This window comes from Gorilla gorilla, chromosome 2, assembly GCF_029281585.2.
Source record: "Gorilla gorilla gorilla isolate KB3781 chromosome 2, NHGRI_mGorGor1-v2.1_pri, whole genome shotgun sequence".
In the NCBI taxonomy this organism is placed as follows: Eukaryota; Metazoa; Chordata; class Mammalia; order Primates; family Hominidae; genus Gorilla; species Gorilla gorilla.
This window is the reverse complement of record NC_086017.1, coordinates 111,621,125-111,638,633: the sequence shown is the minus strand read 5'-3', so window position 1 is coordinate 111,638,633 and position 17,509 is coordinate 111,621,125. Positions and strand designations below refer to the sequence as shown.

Sequence of the window (17,509 nt, the reverse complement as noted above, 5' to 3'; positions counted from 1 at the left end):
TGACATGTCTTATGTGTTAAGCATGACTGGAAGATGCTGAAACCAAATGACTTACAATATGAGTTCTCTCTTTCAGTTCCTAAGGTGCCCCAGCGTGTTACTGCAAAACCGAAAACGTCACCAAGTCCAGAAGTGTCATACACCACACTTGGTAAATGCTTTATTTCATGTTTAAGCCAAATGCATTCTACTGTCCCACTCTGCTTCAGTGAAACATGAGACTTGGTGGAAGTGAGGTCAATATTTCACTTATGTTTAAATCCCATGTTGTATCATATGTGGTATGATAATTTCAGAAGTTTCATAAGAGTGCCCACTGGTTCATCTAGTAAAGCTGTGATCACAGTCAAAAGGCAGAGAATTATGCCAAGGGTAGAATGTCTTTCCTAGAACTAAAGTTCTCTTATTCCCTGACTTACAAAAAATGCTGCCAATTCTTTGCTATGCTCAAATATTTCACTGAACACAAAGATAAAGACTTTTGTTCTCCCCCACAAATGATAAATTAGTGTTTTTACAAATGGAGGCAATGATGTTTAGCCATTTACTTGGATACATAAATTGTACTATGTCCACATTGAGTTTTTTCCCTGTCACATTCTATTTTACAAATTGATGGAGACATATCTTGGGTTAAGAAATTTCTTTCACACACACACAATGGTTTCTTTAGCTACAAATCTGTTTTTTTGCCAGTCATCTGAGAAGGCCTTTTGTTCACATATGGGGAAGGTAATCTCATGTTTGCGGAGTATCTTCATGGGTATTACCACCACTATTTACATAAAGTCTTCAAGTGGCCTTAGGAAGCCGCTGGTAACTGAACAACTTTCTCTAAAAAGCCAAGCTCATTTTTAACTAGAGAATCTGGGAAATACTGTGAGTTTTTTCTCTTTCCTTTTAAAGGTACAATTATTATAAATTCCTAACTGCTCCTAAAATCATATAGAACATTTCCAGAGCCAAAGAATTTCTAAGCTATAGTTTAAAATGATAGCATTTTGGAAGCAAGCCTGAATTCACTTCCTATAATGTTTTCCAGATTGTATAAGCAAAGGCTATTATTGCTGCTGTGGTATAGTCACTTTGGTGGTGGTGGTAGCAGGCTAGAGAGAATCTCCTTTGCCCTGAAGTCTAGAATGTAAATTTGTACCACCAAACACAATAGCCAATATTATAAACAGGAAGTAAGAAAAAAACCTCATCTCACTTGCAAAAGATCAGCTTATTTTCAATTGTGGAAATTAATGGAAATTAATTTGTTATAGATAACAGTAGATTTGAGTGACTTTACTTTTCCTCTTCAGTATAAAAAATAGTATAATCTCATTACATGAATATATTGAATAGTTAAGTTTTTTCCTCTTTTAATATTTAATATTTGCCCTACTGGGCATGAGTTGGCCATTATTGAAGCCAGGTGGTGAGTACCTAAGAATTCATTCTACTACTTTTCTATTTTCATATACCTTTGGAATTTACTATCATAAAATTATTTTTAAGGTATATATTTTAAAATCTTCTCTGTTAGCTAGTCCTTCTCTTGAACCACATTCTTCAAAAGTTCTCCCACAGCTAAGTTATAAAGAGCGGACCACTTTTGGCAGAAAAAAAAAAAACTTGCCTTAATTCTACCAACACTTTGTTTTTCATACAAACTCTAACCCGTGATCTTGATCCCTGTAACAGCACAAATAGTTAACAACTATCCCTATTTATACTTTTTATCCAGAGTTTGAAGGAGCAGAGTAAGAGAACTGCCTCCTGGAGAACTAGGGTCTCTCTTAGTGGTCTTCAGTCACCTCTCCAGCTCCACATGTTCAGAGTTAAGTTTCTGACCCTAAATCTGGTGTTGGCCCTGCCATATGATCAGGGTTCTCCCTTGCCCCAGGGGTGTGGCACCCCCAGGAATAATCATAAGGCAACTCTTACCACATTTCAGTTTTCTCAGAAGTGTTCAAACACATTGGATTCTGATGTGTTCAAACAGTTCTAGATTTTATGTAGGCTCAAATTCACACCCTAATGAACCCAATACTTTGTTTACCAGGTCCTGTGGGTTATACTTCAAGAAACAGAGGGTAAATGACATGTGTAGTTTAATATATATTAGTATCCTGGGGAAATAAACTCTTCTGTAAAAGTCTAAAAATGTAAAAGGTAGTGCTGAGGTCAGGACAGAGTTATGTTTTACTGTGACATTTATCTCAAAATGTATTCTGAGAGAGATCAGAAGTAACAAACTTCAATTTCTTGACCTGTATCAAAGAGGAAGTCAGTCTCAGATTCATTGTACAGCACTTCCATTCTATAGATTCCTAGGCATAACACCAGCTTCATCCAGTGAGGCCTTTAGAAAAAACCTTCCAGCCACTCAGTTGAATTATCTATTACATTTAAAGAGGAATCTTGTCAAATCGGGCCCACACTCCATGTCCACACCAAAATGAAAGTGGCTTTTCTCCACATCTACCTTGGAAGAATGATTTAGAATTCAGAGAATATTTAACTTGGAGTCTAAACAGGAGGTTCCTGGCTTAACAGAGTTCTGTCTTCCTTATGAGTTCCTTTCTACACCAAGAGCTGTGTTGGCTTTGTGGTCAACCTTCTGACCCCCAGGCATTGGGATAGGTTTCAGTCATCAGGAGCAAACCAGGAAGTAAATCTAGATTTCAGCAAGCTATCCAAATCCTCATGAATGTTCTACGTGTCTCTTCCCTTTGGAAAATTCTTATGTGTAGTCACACTCTTCAGGATTTCTGTAGTTAGTTTTATGTTTTCAGTTAAACTGGTTTTAAGGGGAGTTTTTTGTGAACTAATTAAAAATAAGTGTTTAATTCTAAATATTTCTTAAAAATTGAGCCTTATTGTTTAAAATGATAGAGTTCATAAAGCAATCATTTGCTTGGATTACATACTTTAAAATATTGCCAGATTTATATTAGGGAGAAACCTGATTGGACATTCACCTAATAAATGTATTTTTTCTGATATAGTCTTAGAAGACAATATGTTTAGAATTGAGCAAGCCAAGATAACAATAGTTAACAATTATTTCCATTTATACTTTTTGTCAAAATAGGAGTTGGGATGAGCAGGGTAGAGAACTGCCTCCTTAAGATCATACTGTTATCATTACAATACTACAATGTTTCATTATCATCTTCTCCACATTTTGCCATTTTTTCCTAAAGCTTCTTATTTTTCCCCTTAAGGATGTACTATGTAATTTTATTCTTTGTTAAAATAGTTTCTTTTTTTCAAACAATTTTCCTAGAGGAAAGATGGATGTCTTCTCAAATATGAGAATTCAAATCAGGAGTTTTCAGCAATTTGCTTATTTGCCTGATGATATATTAAATATCAGTACGCTTTTCCCTCAAGTTTTAGTGACTCAGTGCCTTCCTCTTTGCCTCAAAATCTCTTTAAGCTTATATATGCCATTGATGTGATTAATAAATTAATTATTTAGATCTTTCTTTTCTTTTTTCTTTTTTTTTTTTTTTTTTTTTTTGACAGGATATTACTCTGTTGCCCAGGCTGGAGTGCAATGATGCAATCATAGCTCACTGCAGCCTCGATCTCCTGGGCTCAAGTGATCCTCCTGCCTCAGCCTCCCAAGTAGCTGGGACTACAGGTGTAAGCCACCATGCCTGGCCTAGATTTTTAAATAATGTTTTACAATTCCCTGGAAAAGAATTAGAGACTTTTGGGAGAGGTCAATTTGAGTCTTTAAAATGTTTATTAGCAAAGTACAATGCTGGTTCATGGGAATTGCCCATCTTTTCCAGATTTGCTCTAAAAAAAAAAAATGCACTAATGCATGTTCAATTCAGCAAATATTGATTGCCACTTATCTGCCTGGTTCCATGCTTAGGGATAAAATCAGGATTAAAAGAATTAGATATGATCTCTACCACCCAACACAGTTGCAGTGGAGAAAACAGGAATAATATCAATAACTATAAAACAAGGCAAATCTCAGTAATTAATGGGTTAGTGATATAAACAAAAAATGAAATAACAGAAAAGTAATACATTCTAAATGTATGAATTAGAGAAGGTATTATCAAGAAAATGAGCTTTAAGATAGATTTTAATAGGCAAGTAGCTATTGATGATTTTTAAGGAAGCAAAGATTCAGAGGTATAAAATGTGCTCCAGGCTGGGCGCGGTGGCTCACACCTGTAATCCCAACACTTTGGGAGGCCGAGGCGGGAGGATCACGAGGTCAGGAGAACAAGACCATTCTGGCTAACATGGTGAAACCCCGTCTCTACTTAAAACATACAAAAAATTAGCCGGGCATGGTGGCACACACCTGTAGTAGTCCCAGCTACGTAGGGAGGCTGAGGCAGGAGAATGGCATGAACCAGGGAGGCGGAGCTTGCAGTGAGCCGAGATCACACCACTGCACTCCAGCCTGGGTGACAGAGTGAGACTCCATGCTCCATATAGCTGAGAAACAGCATGACTCAGAATGACTACATTCCTGGCCATATGATGAGATTATTGAGAGATGAAGACTTAATGTAAATTGGATTCATATGCTTGAAGGCTTTTAGGTTATGCTAAGCACTTCAAAATTTTTTTCTTTAGACAATTAGGAGACATTAAAATTGTGTGTGTTTCTTTTTGTAATCATGGGAGTGATATAATTACATCTGTATTTTAGAAAGATGGCTGTGATTTTTTTAAATGGAATATTAACTGGCAAAAAAAAAAAAGATTAATAGCCAGGAATCACTTAGTAGGTTTGCAACAATCTAGAAAGATAAGTCTGAGAAATTGAACTAATTGTGGTAGAAAGGAAACTAAGGGAATAATGCTGAAATGCCTTTGGATATGGAACTACAAAGACCTAGAGAATGACTGAATGCTGTTATGGAGAGAAGGGTGACAATGCTGTTCCTAGACTGGGCAACTAGTAGATAATAATGCCGTTAACTGAAACAGGGAATAGAGAGAGGAATAAAGATGGGTGTGTGTACATGCTAGCCTTGCAGGGCCAGTAGGACTTTGAGTGGGAAGACCCTAACTGATGGTTGAAGATGTTTTCTGGACTTCTAAACAGAAGTCAGGATTTGGGGCAGAGATTTAGGAGCCATTTGTTTACATCTAGATAGTTCTTAAATCTTGGATAACATCATAGAGGAGAAAATATAGATGGAGAAAATAAGAAACCGGAAATCCAATATTTAGGCAGCATAGTTATATTCAAGGAGTAGGCAGAGGAAAAAGAGCTTCCAGATGTTGTCAAAAACGATGAGAGAATCAGGAAAGGAGTTGGGAGATGAGGCAGGAAAAGGCCTAAGAAGAGAAGGTTGGCAATGGCATTGCAGTGGCAATGAGATGGAGAGGGGTCAGAAGAGGCTGCCAGCTTGACTGTGCATGCCCAGAATCCCACTCTCTGAAACCTTTGGGCTGCATGCTTCAGAATTAGCAGTTTCCAGATTTTAGAAACTTACGTGAGTACATATACCATTGATTAGAAACATTAATATGTATTCAGTGAGCAGTATGAATAGTCTTCCCAAGCAGAATAACTAAAACGTATAAACAGCCCTTAGATCAGTACAAGTTATGTTTTGCTATTGAATAGATTAAGAGAAAACTCAGCTTTCAGAGTTTCTGGACCTAAGAATATGATTAAGGCACTGTTGCAGGAAATGAGTGGAGGCTGGACCACAGTGGATGAAGAAAATACCTCTAAAAGGTGAGGAAGCCAAGGCAGATATATAGTTTTTTTATTAAAGGAATGAGAGCAAGAGAGAGGGATTTTTTGAAGGAGAAGCCATGTCAAGGAAATGATTTTTTTTTAAGATATTAGAGCATTCGAGCTGTTTTGTAGGTAGAGGGGAAGTAACATGGAGAAATGAAAACATGGACAAATAGAGAAAAATATAACAGAAATAATGGAAAGTAAAAGGCCTCAAATGAGATAGAAGGGAGGGTGGCCAAGAGCACAGGGAAAGCCAGCAGGTAGCCTCCAACGGGGCTTCCTCTCAGACTCAGAATGGACCTAATGGTACAAGGTTAGAATAAAGGAATAGAGAGTATAGATTAAAGGAATAGAATATGGTATGTAGTCTATATGTCTTACTTTTTTAAGAGAATCAGTCTCTTTGTAGCCTATTGCCAGGGTAAACCTTATTGCAGACTTCATATTCTAATTTTATCAAAAGCAAACACATTATTTTCTAACTCTATCAAAACATTCATGCACATTCATTTACATTTATCTATGACAGACATTGTGCATTCCTACTTGTGTTGGCTTTTCTTAGCAGTGGCACACTTTATTCAAAAAGACAGATTGGTTAGTATAAATGGTATAAGTTGGTTAATATAATTAAATCTAAAATTATAATAATAGTAAATATTATTATAAAGAAATCAAAACTGCTTTCTCAGAAAATTGTCATCATTATTTTCATTGATGAGTTTCTCCCAGCATGAAAGATGTAGGTTTTAGGGACCGTGCTCTTGTTCAATTTAACATACAGAGGAATGCCACATAGGAAAAAAAGAAAAAACAACTTGAATTTCTTGGAGCTGTAGTTGACCAAGTAGGAGAATGATTCATATTACTTTCCTGTAAATATTTCTATTTCTTTCCTTTCCACTGATTTCACCTGCTTAGGAAGTCTGCTATGACAGTTTATTAAATCATCACTTCACGGTTAAAAAGAAAAGTGCCAATTTTAGCAGCTGGAATCCACATTACCCCAGCCTAAATTCCTCAGTAAACTAGAGCAGCAGTGAATAATGTATTTACAGTATGGTGGATTTATTAGTACCACATCTCTTCTCAGCTTCTCCTTTCCTTAATCCCAGCTCCTTTTTGTTTGGTGTAGTACTGTAACTAATTAGGGTATTTATAAACTAAAGGCTGCTTTGAATGTTCATGGCCTTCACAGAGCTAAATCAAAGTGCCTTCTTCAGCCTCAAGATAAACATTTTGTTTCATTTACAGCTGGAAATTTCTCATATGTTACTATTTGAATCCCAAAAAAAACTACATGCAAAGGCAAAATGTTCACTATTGTGGTGCACTTTCTCTACCTTATCAACCACTAATCTTTTTAAAGTTTCCTTTTTTCTTTAAGAAAACAATCCATATTTTCAAATTCCCTTGGATGTTACCTTTTAGCTCATAAAAGTTCTGAGTCAAGTTTCTGTTCAGTGTACCAGTTTTCACAATTGTAATTTCACTAATACTTAGCAGCCTAGTCTAAGAACAGATGTGGCATGCAAGTTAAACATGATTCCCAAAAACAATAAAAAGAGATTGTTCATTTTATATAACCTATTTCTCCACTAATGGTAAAGTGGTGCTTGGCCACCTCATAATAATAATAAAAAAAAAAAAAAGTTTCTTCATCTTTCTTCTGAGGCAGAGTTCTAGCCTGAATCATAATTTTTTTTCCAGCATTATATAAGATGCAAGGAAATTACACTGCCTGACAAAAAGACACTGGTGTGTATGAAAGGTTTAGTGTGGTAGGAAAACCTTTCATTGAGAGAGTAGGCCTGGGTAGGTTTGTGGGAAAACTGAGTTGAAGTACTTTACACTATTTGTGGAATGAGATTTTGTTGCAGAAATCTGGTGCTAACAAATAGACAAATCACCCTAATATTTTCCCCACTGAGAAATACGGTACCAAGTTTCCAATCTACTGTTTAATTTTGCTAAAATAGAACACAAACATTAAAAAATATACTGGATTTCAGGCACTGCATATACGAGTAGGCCTATTGTTCAGCTGACATTTTTGTCTTTTGTTTTCATATGCTTATGTCAAGCATGCTTGACACCTAATATACTGGAAGCCACATCACTAAAGAAGACAAAAATGGCAACAGCTATCATTTACTAAGTAACAAGCACTATCATTAACTTTACATGTGGTATCTTCTAATGACTAGCTGATTCCTTTTGCTTCATTTTCTCCCCCCAGCAACTGTAAGTGCCATTTAGAATAAGACTGTGTTATCTTCTTACATATTCAAGATTTTTCCGTTTCTTATTGTTTCCCCCAATTTGTAGCCACTTTTGTACTTTATCTAAGATACATATTTTTTTTGCTGTTAGTGGACTTTAAGCATGAATATCAAACAGCAGCTAACCACTTTGTGCAAAAACTGACTTTCTATTTTGAAAGCCACTTGAGGGAGCTCTACCTCATTGTTTAATTATGTTAGCTATCTCCTCCTCTTCCTCGAGGAAGACTTCAAAATGAACTGTGACTGACTTTGTTTCTGTTTCACTGCCACCAGAACCTTCCCTGCACGGTAACATTTTTCCATTGTGAAGAAAACAGGCATCTTCTCAACTTTGGTCATTAACCATTGTAAAAATACTTTTGCTTCATTCATGCTTTCTGGGATTTTTATATCTGTGGGTTAAGCTCACTCCAGTTGGGATATTTAGAGTATGCAGTGTTTTATAATCTTTTTCTTTCAGCTCCAAAAGATGTGCTCCTTCCTCATAAACCATACCCTGAGGTCTCTCAGAGCGAACCTGGTAAATTAATTATTTCATCCTTCTGGCTAAGAAGTATATTTTTCAAAAAAAAATTCTTGAAGTAAATATATTTTTAATGGTTGTGATATGGAAGAAATTTAGAGAAAAAATATGGGTATAAAATGCATATTTCTTTTGGGTAAATTGAATCATCTGGTTGAAATATTTTTCCTTGGTGAAGTGAGGGAATAGTACATAGGTTCATTGAGTAGATCACGCTAAAATTATAAATATCATTGTTAACTAAGCCAACTCTTATATCCTTTCGAAATGTAAATGTAGCTACATTACAACTATGGATGTACTTTTAAGTAAAAAAAAGTGGGTGCCTACTCAAAATTTTCCCCAAAGTGACAGTGAATGAGAACTTCAAAGTTTTAGTTAAACTAAGTTCTCTGATTGGCATCTAATGTGAAGAATTTTCTCTTATTTATTGCAATTCTTAGAGAACATTTAAATTATTAAATCAATGCATCTAAAAAATAAGGAAACTATTTTGACTTTGCCAGGTAGTAATTCTCATAAATATGTTCCTTTGGCTTGCTTTTGGCATAGTTCTGCAGCCTGTTACCTTTAGATTTGAGCCACCAAAGACAACAATAGGTAATGGTTTTCCCATATTGACCAACTCTGTTTTCTTTGCTACCATCAAGATTGCAGGCCTTTCTCAAATGATCCTGTTGAAACATCATTTCTTCTCAATCCATTTCATCATTTCATTCTCATTATTATTACTCTTTCCAAAACAGAAAAGCAATTATTTCAGTGTTGTAATGGGTTTGCTTTGAAGACCACCTTAAGACATTACTGAATACATCTTCATTTACTTCATCTATCTCCATGTTTCAAAATGAGTCCAGTGTGTTTACTAATGGTGCCCGTTTAACAATTTCCATTGGTTTAGTGGTTCTCAGCTGTAATGTAACATACTAGTATGTGGTAAGTTTGAAAGATACTGCAAGTAATTATCAATATTGGTCAAAATACTGAAAATTGCCAGTGATTTGTTACTTGAGTCTGCTCAAGCAGACTCAAGGAGATGATACCAACAATGATGATATTCTCACTCATTTGGTAATCATGCATGCTCTCTTGAATGGGGGAGAGAGGGACAAAGCTACAGCCAATAGTCCAGGACTGTGTCTAACCCACACCCCATCTCAACCAGCCATTCTGATGGATTGGTTCAAGAATAGAATGTCATGTAGTATGTGTCCTGGCGGAAAAACAGTTGAGAACCATTTTTCTAATATTCCGCAGTCATTTTTCTGAAAGTTGTGTGCACACTTAACTTTCTTCTTTCCTTTTTCTACTTCAAATGAAGGAATTTCATGTAATACCAGTCTGGTCTGGTGCTGGCTTTGAATCTAAAAATTTACAACCTTGGTCCTTTTCTTTTTGCAGCTCCTCTAGAGACACGAGGCATCCCTTTTATACCCATGATTTCCCCAAGTCCTAGTCAAGAGGAACTACAGACCACTCTGGGTAAATTTTGTTTTAATATTTGTTCAAAGAGGGCTTGCCTTTTAGGAATTTCCCTTAAAGTAACCATAATACATTATGTTCACAGATTTTTTCTAAATAATAGGTTATTTAAAAATCCATTTCACTCAATACTTTTACATTAACTGTTTATTTGTCCTAATATTTATGCTGATTTTCAATATAAAATGAGAATGTTTTAACACATCTAAGATGTGTTAAATTGGCTCTGGTGATTAAGTGTGATTTAGAATACTTAAGAATTTTAAGTATTCTAAAAAGAAAAATGTTCCTAAATCAATGCTGTTCTTTTTTGTTGCTTTTTCTGTATTTTAAACTGCATTTGGGAAGAAAAATTACTTATCTAGTATTTATTAAGCCTTTACTGGGTGCACTGTTAGGTGATGCAGTTCTAAAAAGAAACTTTTAAAGAGGAGTCCTTACCCTAGAGGGCTCACCCTCTAATATGAAGACAGGACTTGGTTATAATACTGCAGCCTCTGTGCCACCCAATACACTACATGCCTTTTTAAAATTTAAACCATGTAACTCTGTGAAGTAAGTTCTATTACTTGCTCCATTTTACAGATTAGAAAATTGAGGCATAGAGGGTTTAAAAGTTTGGCCAAGGTGAAACAGCTGGTGTCAGAGCCAGGATTAGAATCTACACACTCAGCTGACAGGGTGCCTAGGATTAACGTCAATGTTATACTAATTACAATGAGTGTGATAGAGAAAAGAGCAACATGTTGAACAAACAAACTACCTGGAGAAATAAGGAAAGGCCTCTCAGATTAGGGTCATTTACACTGGGTCTTCAAGTTGGAATGAAAGTTGACCAGTCAAAGATGCAAATGGTTCTTTGAAGTTACGGACAGATGGGAAAGAGGCACAGGGCAAGGAATGACAGACTAAACTGATGAGCAGGTAGTTGCCTGGAGAAACAAGGATGGGTAAGTTGGAAAGGTCCATTGGGATGAGGTGAACATGCTTTCAAGGAGTTCAACACAAATGTGCTGTGTGGGAAACTCCAGTTTGCCTGCCTCTTGGTTGAAAATGAACCAAAAAGCTAAAGTTCTGGCTTGTGTTTGTTGGCTCCTCTCTCCTGTCTACATTGCATCCCATATGGCTTTGTTTAAGTCAGTGGCCCTATTTGTCTCCCTTCATTCCTTTTCTAATGATCCATCCTTTGTGGGTATCTACTGAAATAAAGTTACTGATCACATTTTAAAATAAAATCCTTTTGGAAGAAAAAATTAAAATCGAGCAAATATGTTCTAATCAAATATTCATCTAATCTAGCTTATTTCTGCAAAATCAATGGCGCCCATGATGGCAAAGTTAAAAGTATTTTTCAAAAACCACTACTGAATATGCTAATTATTTAACTTCTACTCCCTATTTTTCTAATGTGTCTTGGTTTATTCACATCAGAACCATTACCTGTCAATTATCACAAGTGTATTTCTTGAGCAGAATCAAGAGAACACAAAACCAGGACAGAAAACAAAAAGATAGCAGTGTATCATTTATACCAAGTATTTCCTTGGATCCAGTATGGGCAAAGTGAACAGTGTAATTTGCCGTGTCTATATAATATATGATTTCAAGGTAACATGGGAATGGGAGTATTGCTGTATGTATTTTTTTTATTTTGTCAAGAGGATTGTGTTTGTATGTCAAACATACGCTCTGATTTTCACATGAGAAAAATAGAATATTTGTTGTATGTGATGTAAATATACATCTTTTCATATGATATATTTTCTTTCCAGCTCATCAAAATAACATGTGAGATTTATGGGCAGGAAAGAAACATGAAGGAGATAAATACATCGAGGCAACTAGGAGACTTTCATACATGAGCCATATCCAAGAATAGCCACAACTAGATTAATGATACAATGATCCTGAGCTAAAAGCTTTTGGAAATCCTTATAACAATCATTAAAATAATAGTGTAAAACAGCAGATATCATAAATGAGAGTTATTAAAATGTACCACTAACTTTGAATTATTGTGATTACTGAGTGTATTTCTAAATGCAACTTATCCTTTTATTATTGCATGGGACAGAAAAGAGTATGGGTTTTTTTGGTCATATTCATAATGGTAATTATTTAAAACAAGCAATCTTACTGTGTTTTCTCTAGAAGAAACAGACCAATCCACCCAAGAACCTTTCACAACTAAGATTCCACGAACAACTAAACTGGCAAAGACAACTCAGGGTAATCCTCTCCCCTACCTCTGGAGAATAACTTTTCCTTATTTGCTTTTAATCAGGAAAGAAATTTTCTTTCAGAATGTCATTTCTCATCACAGTGGATTACTTGATTTTTTTTTGTCATTTTATAGGTGAAAGAAATCAGCCAAATCTGAATACTTATATGAATATCAGTTGAATGTAGGCAAGACCAGTTCTTTCACTGGCACTTACTTTTTTTAATGTATGGTTGACTACTTGATGCTTATAACTAAGAGTGGAAGATCCCATTTTTTCCACACATTTGACCTTCATTTGCCTCGTTTTCCATATCTGATAAATAATAACTGTTGTCTTCCTCTTCCTGCTCCCTAACTTCCTCCTGGTCCTCCTCCTTCTCTTCTCTCCTTTTCTCACTTTCTCCAATCTTCCCCCATTTGATGAAATACATTAATAAGAAAAAAGCTATTAAAAAGAAAAATCATTTTTCAAAATTATGATAATATTTAAACATCCAGAGAAGTGATTTCCTACTTTTTATTTCTTCTCTGTGATTTTCTGCTTTTGGGGAAGTGAACTCGCCTACACAAAGCTCTATCTCATCTTCATGCACTCAGAAGTCTTTTCCTGTTTACACTTTTCTATCCTACTATCCTACTTAGGTTATAACACTTGTGGACTGCTAATACCCCCTTTGCCCATCTCTGCCTCTATCAGATGGTAGAAAGCCAAAAATAAGACCAAAACCAGCAAACATTTAGGGAGTTAGAAGACAAATAAATGTATGTTGCCCCTTATGAGTTCTAATTTGAGGGGGAAAGTTGGTGGGAGAAGTTTGATAATAAGAGGAAATGATAATGAAAGAAATCTCATTTTAAAGTACATGTGTCACTGGGGCAATATTTATTCCAAGTAAACGTGAAAGAAAGACTATAGTAAAGGGCAGTTCCTCTAAATTTTCTAAATCTTTTTTACTTGTTTGTTTGGTTTAACTTTTTGTTACGTTTTAAACTTGTATTCAATTACTTCATTTAATTTTTAGTTGCTGTTAATTTATAATTACACACAGAAGTCTGAAGTATAACATAATGACAGCCCTCTCACATCTCTATTACCAGCCTCAGCAATGAACAGATGTTCCGTTGTGATACATCCCTATTCCACCCTGATTTCTGTATGTTTATTATTTCATGTTTTTGCAAATCTCTTTAATTTCTGGCTTAAGAGAAGATAGCTGGATTCTCATAATCAATCTGTTTTTACCACAAAATACATAAATATTTACAACAAGCAGGATAAATAAAGACTTTCATTCCACACAGGTTGTGTTGCCAAATGAGAAAGATTTCAACTTTTTAGAGATTTAAGGATTTCAGAATGAGGATAAAAGATCACAGGCCTGTTCTTTCCTCGTTTTGCCTTTTCCTACTTTAAAGAGGATATTGTGTCACCATTAGTAGTATATATGGAATTTTAATCAAATTCCTTCAAAATATTGTATTAAATATAAATTTCACTTGTTATTGGGAGTATATCCATGATCTCATATCATTATATAAATTGTCTTAACATATTTGTATATGCTGACTTTTTTCTTATATCCTTAGCTCTTTTACTATGTTTAAAATTGAAACCCTCAAGGCCATATATTGTTTGGTGATGAGCTATATGAGTAAGTTACAACCTAAACTTAAATTATATTTAAGCTGTTTTATAAAAAAAAATTCTTTCTAGACTTAAATGAAGACTATGGAGAAAACTAAAACAAAAATTCAGATGCCATGGCTTTGAAATCATGTAGTGCTGATTATTTCTGTGGTCTACTCTCAATCTCTTTCCTGTCCAAAGTCTTAAAATTTATACATATTCTAGAATGAGACAAGAACTATGGTTCTTATCTTTTTTAAGCAGAAGCAACCTAACATTCAAAGGGATTTATGTGGAAAGATGAAATAGGCTAAATTGACAGGGAATCCCACCATCTCAAACTTGGAAGAAAAAAATTGCAAATAATCATCAGGCACTTTAGGGTCTGTGAGAATTAATTTTTATGGTTATTATACTTGGGAAGGCCCAAAATAAACCTATAGAGAATTTCAGTGTGTGTCCGCTGTTGTTGGTTTGAAGTATGGCAAAATTCTGCTCATCACAGTCTTTACATTGGAAGTTTATAAATGAGCTACATTATAACCAATTTCACAGGCATACTTTTTTAACTTAGTAGGCAAGGCATTGCTGATTTATGGCTATATAAATATCCACTCGATATGTGAATAAAATCATTAAAACGATATAATCTACTTACATAGTTTGCAAGAAAAAATTTTTCCAAAAACATTACCAAGAAAGCTGATGGCAGGAGGCAGTATGTGATAGGGAAGTGAATACAGGAGAGCAGCATGGAATAGATGAATTCCAGGATGAATGCTTACATTAAAACCTTGGGATGCATTAATATCTCAGCAGGTTCTCACAAGTTTGCCTGCGTACAATGGTCACCCACTTATTCGTTCATTCAGCAAGTCTTCATTAGGATGCCTTTCTGTGCAGGTCCTGGATAATTGGCCCAGGGATTATCTGAGTTCTTGTTCCTTGCTTGTCCTCTTTTGATAGGCAGGGCACCAGATGTCATTTTCTGTCATTTCTACAGCATTATGGATGACACTGAGTGAATACTTACTCGTTTCAGGTTCATGAGCAAAGACCATTTGATAGAGACCACATACTCCTACTCTTTCTTCTTCACCTACCTAAACATTCATTTTTCTTTTTACTTTTAAGATTGCTTGACTTCTTTAGCAAAATAATATTTCACAATGATTCTTCACTGAGAGATTAGATGGATGGATGGATGGACAGATGAACAGACAGATGGATGGCTTATGGGTTTATCATGCTAAGCAAACATCTGGTAAAATGAATGCTCTTGAAAAATAGGGACAAAATGATGACTAATCCTTAACACATCTTACAAATGAACTACCTCATTCTATGTGCATCTTTAATTTTCAGTCATGTATATTTTCTTTGTTTTATTTTCCTTTAGTGTGAAGTCTATAATGCATAATGGGAATTTTCTGAACCTTCTTTATATGTCCATGCAAAGTGTATGAGTTGTTGGTCCCTAGGATGCTAAATCTCCATTCAGGACGCTTCGGTCTGTTGGTTATTAAATATAAAGTGTTCCTCTGTTTCAGCACCACACAGATTTTATACTACTGTGAGGCCCAGAACATCTGACAAGCCACACATCAGACCTGGTAAGTTGTTTCTCTGATGACTTAAATAATCAGCAGGCAGGGGAAGATATGAAATGGACTGAAATAGCCAAATACACCAAAGGGAAACCCTTACATTGCAATAAGAGACGTACAGAGACTCTGATCTGTGTGGATAAGTGGAAAGGTACTGATGAATCCATAAATGTGACAAGACTTGACTAAGGATTTTAAGGATAATCAGATGCAGAGATCACTATGAAATTTTATTGATTTAAAAGTATTTTAAAATAGTGTTGGACAATTTTCCTGACAAAGAGGTTGCATAGAGTTAGCTATGACATGTTATTATTTAATACTTACTTTCAGATATTCTTTCTCTCTGAAGAAAAGATGGTCTCTTTTCAGCATAGGAAAGCTCTTGTTCTGGGAGAACATTTTTACTTGATTCCTTCACAGAATAAAAATATCACAAGTTCTAAACAGCAAAAATAGTTATATATTGGGAAATATGTTAAATTTACTAAATTCTCCGAAGGTCCTAGGATTACCCTCACTGGAGCTTGTTCAGAAAAAAAGTTAACTTGGAAGGGTTGATCTAGTTCGTGTAAATCATTCTTATGCTGAGGCACAAGTTGGGCCAAACACTGGTGTTTTATTTTCTTTTTCTTTGTGATTCTAAGGACTCTTAAAGTTCCAAATGATGAAACCTGCTACGAATGAATGTTCTCGGGGAATGCATCTTTAGAACAATAATTTTATATTATTTGGTTTATGTAGAGTCCATATATTTTGTTATAATTTTCCAACTTCTAAAGATAATTGGGCATAGAAATCTTTTATAACCATGTGTATTTCTCTGTGACTTTGTGTGTCATGATAGGTGTTGAGAGCTTAATGTAAGACTAGTTATATTAAACATTTCTAAAAACTAAGTAGTAACAATCATGGCTAATAATGACCGAGCACTGGCCATGTGCCCTGTGAGGTACAGTTGAGGAAGCTGAGGCACACAGAGGAACTAGAAAGTGGATCAAAAGATGAGCAGTATGGCTCCAGAGCTTCTCACATAAGCACAGTACACTTAGTGCTCCTCCTTAAAGAGTCTTCTAAATGGGTTATAAAATAGGTCACCTCTTAAGGCTTTGGTAAGGCTATGACTTTCTCCCAAGCAGGAAAGAAAGTAAAATGGTTTCATCAAGTTCTGTGCTTGACAATGGACTTTGTGAAAGGACTAGTATAATGAAACCTCTGTACCTAGGGATTCCCACGAAAGGATGTGAAAAGACTCCAACTTATGAATGGAGGCCTTGACAAATACACTTCAGATTTTGGTTTTTCATTAGACATATGTAGTCCTGATCTTTCTTCAGTTCCATTTTGGAATGTATCTAATGCCTATAAATGAAACAAGAGCTTTCCCACTTCGGATTATAAATTCCCTTGCCAGTTACTTTTTCAAGTCAAGTATTGAAGCCCAGTGATCACCTCAGAATACAAATTCAGGTCTCTATTTTCAAATTCAAGTCTATTATTTTTATACACGACTGTGGTTTCTATATTCTGAATAATATTTTTGGTAAGTCATCTTTTTTATTGCCTAAATAACTTTCAATTCTCTGAGAAATTTTGTTTTTCTTGGCTGCAAACTTTCAATAAGAAAATGAACTATTTATATCCCACTTTATTTTAGTTCTGAATAGGACAACTACAAGACCTACTAGGCCCAAACCCAGTGGGATGCCCAGTGGGAATGGAGTGGGAACAGGTAATAATCACAAATGTATTTCCTTTTTATCCTGTCAAAACTATAAGTGTTATTTAGTTTTCATGATATTGCTGAATTCACATTTTAATTTCCTTTTTACCAGTTTTTAAAGTTCTTAGTAACTCTGTAACTGAAAATTATAACTCATTCCAAAATCAAAACTTCAAATGTCTCTAAAAATAGTGAAGACTTTTTCACTTTTCTAAACCTAGTCTACTAGTTACTATATATAATCTTGCTTCTGAAAACGATCCTGATTAAGTATAAATTGAGTGAAAACACTAAAAATAGCTATTTCCCCTAATTT

General features: G+C 35.2%; 1 protein-coding gene across 50 annotated transcripts in view; it reads left to right on the top strand.

The window, feature by feature from the left end:
* ABI3BP (ABI family member 3 binding protein) overlaps positions 1-17,509 on the top strand; it is a 243,624-nt gene that overhangs the window by 188,142 nt on the left and 37,973 nt on the right. For 34 of the 50 annotated variants that reach the window (XM_031008936.3, XM_063703961.1, XM_063703978.1 and 31 more), the window contains 7 exons: positions 77-151; positions 8,468-8,527; positions 9,083-9,130; positions 9,932-10,012; positions 12,164-12,241; positions 15,414-15,476; positions 17,128-17,202. In XM_031008936.3, coding sequence (XP_030864796.3) covers positions 77-151; positions 8,468-8,527; positions 9,083-9,130; positions 9,932-10,012; positions 12,164-12,241; positions 15,414-15,476; positions 17,128-17,202 — 480 coding nt within the window. The remainder of the gene's footprint in view (positions 1-76; positions 152-8,467; positions 8,528-9,082; positions 9,131-9,931; positions 10,013-12,163; positions 12,242-15,413; positions 15,477-17,127; positions 17,203-17,509) is intronic. The other 16 variants (XM_063703977.1, XM_063703974.1, XM_063703972.1 and 13 more) reach the window with 4 other exon arrangements.